At 38.7% G+C, this 5,509-nt stretch overlaps 2 protein-coding genes across 2 annotated transcripts; one reads left to right on the top strand and one right to left on the bottom strand.

Annotated features, from left to right (window-relative positions):
- Positions 1 to 928: 928 nt before the first annotated feature.
- On the top strand, positions 929 to 2,708 carry LOC113331921 (transcription initiation factor TFIID subunit 11-like). The gene is made up of 2 exons (XM_026578559.1): positions 929 to 1,463; positions 2,617 to 2,708. Exons 1-2 carry the CDS (start codon positions 929 to 931, stop codon positions 2,706 to 2,708), a joined length of 627 nt encoding a protein of 208 aa, XP_026434344.1.
- A 1,172-nt stretch (positions 2,709 to 3,880) lies between these two features.
- Positions 3,881 to 4,276, bottom strand: LOC113331919 (uncharacterized mitochondrial protein AtMg00860-like). The gene has a single exon (XM_026578558.1). It carries the CDS (start codon positions 4,274 to 4,276, stop codon positions 3,881 to 3,883), a length of 396 nt encoding a protein of 131 aa, XP_026434343.1.
- Between the last annotated feature and the right edge of the window lie 1,233 nt (positions 4,277 to 5,509).

The raw sequence follows: 5,509 nt of genomic DNA, 5'->3' as shown, positions 1-5,509 counted from the left end.
TGAAATCATATATGTGTATACATGGGTGCAATTTTTGTTGAAAAACCCTTGTGTTTTGGAAAACGTATGTTCGTTTGTTCGTTAGTTTTTGAGAAACTAATCATAATCCCTGATTTAGGAGAGATTTTTTTTTTATATATATACCTAGGTCCAGTGATAAAAATTTGTTTATGAGCTTTCATGAGAACCAAGGTTTTATCATAAAAGGAGTGAATTTTCACAAAACTGAAATAAACCCTCGTTTTAAAGAATGATGATAGCACGAAGGAAAAAAGTTTTTTTTTTTATATGTGGACTTGTGTCCAGTGATAAAATTTTGTTTATGAGCTTTCATGGAAATCAAAACTTTCTCTTATAAGATGTGAGCTTTTCTCAAAATTGAAATAAACCTTCGTTTTAAAGACGAATGACGATACGAAGGAAAAGAGCTTTATATATATATATATATATATATATATATATATATATATATATATAAAATCGTGATCTGTCCACGAAAAATATCTTTGTATACAAAACCGTGACATGCTCACGGAAAAGATTTTTTTTTTTTTTTGCGTGAGTTATCACTCAAAAAAATAAAAATGTGAGCTACCATTTCACGTTTTTGTAAACAAATATTTTCAAAAATCCAAGTTTGATTCTGAGTAATGTTCAAAGTAAACAATTATTTATGATGAAATATTGTTTTAGTTTTCATAATTCCATGGTGAATGTTTACACAGTAGAAATGTTCATGATTTTATGAAAATCTGAGTTTCGTTCGTTTTTTGTAGGTTTCGAAGAAACGAACGAGTTTTAAGGTGTTAACTCTTGCATTACCATCACTACTGTTAGTGGAATCGTAAAAAGGTAAGAGTTAAGAATTACCATTTTTGTAGATGGATTTATTTGCATGTTGATAATTTTATGCTCCTGGTTCCAGAAAATGTCAACTTCCAGCAACAGCAATTACGATTATAGTTATTCCTCTTCTTCCTCCAGCTCTTCTAATAAGGATTCCAAAGCTTCTGTAGCCAAATCAAAAGCTAAGACAACTCATAATTGGGGAGCAAATCCTAGCATACCCTTGAATGATCGAAGGGTCATTTATGCTGAACTTATGAAGAGAAAGGCTGAAGATGATGAAGCAGAGAATCTTCAGCGCAGAAAGGATCGAATTCGGCGCAGAATACAAGCGGCTGAGGAGATACGTCAATTCCTTTATGGGGTACCCTCTGACTCTGACGCTGACGCTTCTGAAGAGGAAACTACGTGGGTGTTTACAGAGCACAAGATCAATCCTGACCGATATGAAAGAGAGTTCCGGAAGACTATGAAGCAAATTGAAGCTGAAGCGGAAGAAGACTCGGACTCAGACGATCCTTATACCCATACAGACTTCATCAATGATCCTGATGCTGATTCCGACGAAGAGGAGGACAGTGATGACAAATATGATAACTCGGATGACGAGAAGGACAGTGATGACGAATCTGATAATTCGGATGAGTCTGACGAGTAGTTTTACTTCCATCTTATTTTATTTCTTAACATTTGAATGTTCTTTAGCTTTCGTAGTAGACATCTTATTTGGACAACTTCACTTAAGTATTAATAATTTCCCTTTTGAACGAGAGATTCTTTATTAATGTTGGCTCTTCTTGATTGAAAATACGCCGAACCCCTCGTGATTTTCCCTTTGCTTTCTTTACGGCTTCTATCTGTGAAAATATCCAGATACATCACAGATGACATGTAATACACAGGGACCGTGTGACTTTCTGACAATACTCAGTTTTGGTCAGTGTAGTGATCTACACTACAAACAGCTAGAATTATGGTTTAATTCTTACAGGATCTACACTGTAAGGATTGAAATAAACCTCAAAGAGGCGGAGAAGATGAACTTCACTCAAAAATAATTCTTCACTAACTGTTTAGGGTTACAGAGAAAGACTAAAAGGAGCGTGTTCTCATCCACACGATCCAAACACACGCTTGAGTTAGACAAAAAATAAATACAGTCATAAAAAGTATAAGGGCACCCAACTAGACTATCATGACTGAGAAGGGACATGAAAAATGCCGGCCCCTACAGAGCATCCTTGTCCTCAAGGATGAATTTGGGAAAAGAGGACTTGATGATAGCCACGTCTTCCCAAGAAGTGTCTCCATCAGTTGTATGAGACTATTGTATCTGCACCTGTGGGAATGTTGACGACCTTTGACAATGGTGCGAGAATTTAAAACCTTGAAAGGCTTGACTTTAAACAAACCTTCCTTGTCAATGTTGGGAAGTGATGTCTGTGGCAGTAACCCTTGTCCGAGCTTCTTCTTTAACTGGGAAACGTGAAAGACGGGATGGATCCGAAAAGAAGCTAGCAGTTGAAGTCGATAAGCTACAACTCCAATTCTTTCCAAAACCTTGTATGGTCCAAAAAATTTGGCTGCCAGTTTGAGATTCTTGCGTAGTTGGACAGAAGTCTGTCGATAAGGCTGAAGACGCGAATATACCAAATCACCAACTGCAAAGGATCTCTCAACTCTATTCTTGTCAGCCTATTGCTTAATGCAATATTGAGAATTCAAGAGATTCTGGCGCAATACTTCTGTCATGATTCCCCTTTGGTGCAGATAATCATCAACAATTGGGTTGCGAATGCCTCCAGTATAATGTAGTCCAAACTGTGGTGGAGAGTAGTCGTAAAGAGCTTGGAAGGGTGTGAGCTTCAAGCTAGTGTGGTATGAGGTGTTGAACCACCACTCTGCTTGGATAACCATGAAACCCACTTAACTGGCCTATAGATACACATACAACGTAAATAAGACTCCAGACAAGCATTGACACGCTCTGTTTGGCCGTCTGTCTGTGGATGATACACCGTGCTCATATGGAGAGAAGTGCCCACTGCCTTGAATAATGTTTTCTTAAATCCACTGAGAAACACTGCATCTCTATAAGAGATAATGGTTGCAGGGGTACCATGTAACTTAAGGACGGTGTTGATGAAAAGTTGGGCTACAGTTTGTGTTGTATAAGGGTGACTTAATGGTGCAATGAAATGAGAGTACTTAGTAAAGAAATCAACAATTACCATAATGACGTCTCGACCTTCAGATTTCGGCAATCCAGAAATGAAATCCATGATGATGTGTCTCCAAGCTTGGTCAGGGACAGGGAGAGGCTGTATAAGCCCTGCAGGTAGCTTGTGTTCTACCTTATGTTGTTGGCAGACGTCACAGTGTTGGACAAATTGCATTAAGTCTCGCTTCATACCAGGCCAATGGAAGTAAGTTTTGGCGCGTTGATAGTTGGCTTGCATCCCTGAGTGGCCTCTAATGGATGATCAATGAACAGCTGCCAAAATTTTTGACCAATGTAAATTCTACCCTGCAACTTAAGAATTCTATTAGTAAGAGTATACCCTTTATCATACATGGGAGAGATAGTCAGTTTGGGAATCCAATAGACTGTTATGGGGTCATCTGTATAGCTAGTGATAATGTCTTCAAGCCATTTTGGGTTTGCTGCTGAGAGGGAGGAACAACTGGCTCGAGATAGATCATCTGCTACCCTATTTTCTGAACCTTTCTTGTAGTATAGGGTGTAGTCATACCCTAAAAGTTTAGTCAACCATTTTTGTTGAAGTACAATATGTAGTTTCTGTTCTAGAAAGAATCTGAGGCTTTGATGATCCGTAAAAATCTTAAAATGAGACCCCAACAAATATGATCTCCATTTGGTGACAGATAACACAATTGCTAGTAATTCTTTTTCGTAAGTGGATAAAGGTTGATACCTGATCCCCATACCTTTGCCAAAGAAGGCAATTGGTCTACCACTCTGCATTAATACCGCTCCCACTCCCAGATCACTAGCATCAGTTTCTAGTTCAAATTACTTAGTGAAATCTGGTAAAATAAGAACATGAGTATAAGTAACCACTTTCTTAAGTTGCTCAAAGGCTAACTCTGCAACATCATTCCAAACAAAATTGCCCTTTTTAAGTAGTTCTGTGAGTGGTCTAGAAATCAAACCATAGCCTTTAACAAATCTGCGATAATACCCTGTCAAGCCAAGAAACCCCCGTAAACCCTTAAGAGTAGTTGGTCTAGGACAATTTACCATACATTCGATTTTTCCAGAGTCAGCTGCTACACCCTCTCTACTGATTATGTGGCCTAGATGCTTTATTTGTGGTCGACAGAAAGAACATTTGCTTCGTTTAACAAACAATGAATGTTTGTGCAAACTAGAAAGGACAATATGCAGATGTTGACAGTGAGTAGCCATGTCTTTACTATAAATGAGTATATTATCGAAAAAGACTAATATAAATTTTCTGAAGTATGGACGAAAAATGTCGTTCATCAGTGACTGGAAAGTAGCAGGGCCATTTGTAAGCCCGAAGGGAATCACTCGAAATTCAAAATGACCATGGTGAGTACGAAAAGCAGTTTTAGCTATGTCATCTAAGTAAACCCTAATATGATGATACCCAGCTAGAAGATCTAGTTTTGTGAATATTGTAGCTCCAGCTAATTCAGCTAGTAATTCATTTATAACTGGTATAGGGTACTTATGTTTTATTGTGATTGCATTATGCTTGCGATAGTCGACGCAGAACCGCCATCCTCCGTCCTTCTTCTTGACTGATATTACTGGTGATGCAAAGGGGATATGGATGGGTTATATAACTTCTGCCTCTAGCATCTCTTGCAAAAGTTTCTCAATCACCTCCATCTGGACATGTGGAACTCTGTAAGGACGTAGATTTGGAGGTGTAGCATTGGGTACCAAATTGATGTGGTGGTCATGAGCTCATTCAGGAGGCAATGTGGTAGGTATATGAAAAATTCCATGGAATTGCTCAAGGACTGCAGCAATTGGTGCTTCTATGACCTCTGAAGAAGTGTTGGCTTGTAGAGAGAAAAATTGTCCAATGAGACCTTGAGTGCCTTTGTGAAGTAGTCTCTTCAGTATGGATCCAGACATTTGAGACAAAGTAGCTTCCTCTTGTAGGCCATGCAACTCAATTTCTGCACCTTGGTGTTGGAATTTAATGATGAGTTGCTTGAAATCAAAGACCATAGGGCTGAGTTCACGCATCCAGTCCACACCAAGCACCATATCATAACCCCCAACTCTAGAATGTGCAAATCATGAGAAAATGTATGGCCTTGCATACTCCAAGTGAACTCAGGACACTTTTCTTGGCTAAGAAATTTGTTGCCATCTGCTACTGCTATTTGTAGAGGTTGTGTAGAAGTGATGAAACTTCCACTCTTTTGTGAAGCTTTGGGGTCTACGAAGCTGCGAGTACTGACACTGTCCACTAAGATGGTGAGTTCTTGTTTGTTAACCAATCCTTTGATTTTGATGGTTGTATGAGAGATTGATCCATCTAGGGCATGTACAGAGATCTCTATTTCCTCGTCCATTTCTACAATAGTTCGAGTAGACCCATCCTTAGCCTCGACAGACTGTGATCCATCCTCATCATCTGCCACAATCATATATAATTGT

The sequence above is a fragment of the Papaver somniferum genome, unplaced genomic scaffold, assembly GCF_003573695.1.
Source record: "Papaver somniferum cultivar HN1 unplaced genomic scaffold, ASM357369v1 unplaced-scaffold_128, whole genome shotgun sequence".
Classification (NCBI taxonomy): domain Eukaryota; kingdom Viridiplantae; phylum Streptophyta; class Magnoliopsida; order Ranunculales; family Papaveraceae; genus Papaver; species Papaver somniferum.
This window is presented reverse-complemented; position numbering and strand designations above follow the sequence as displayed.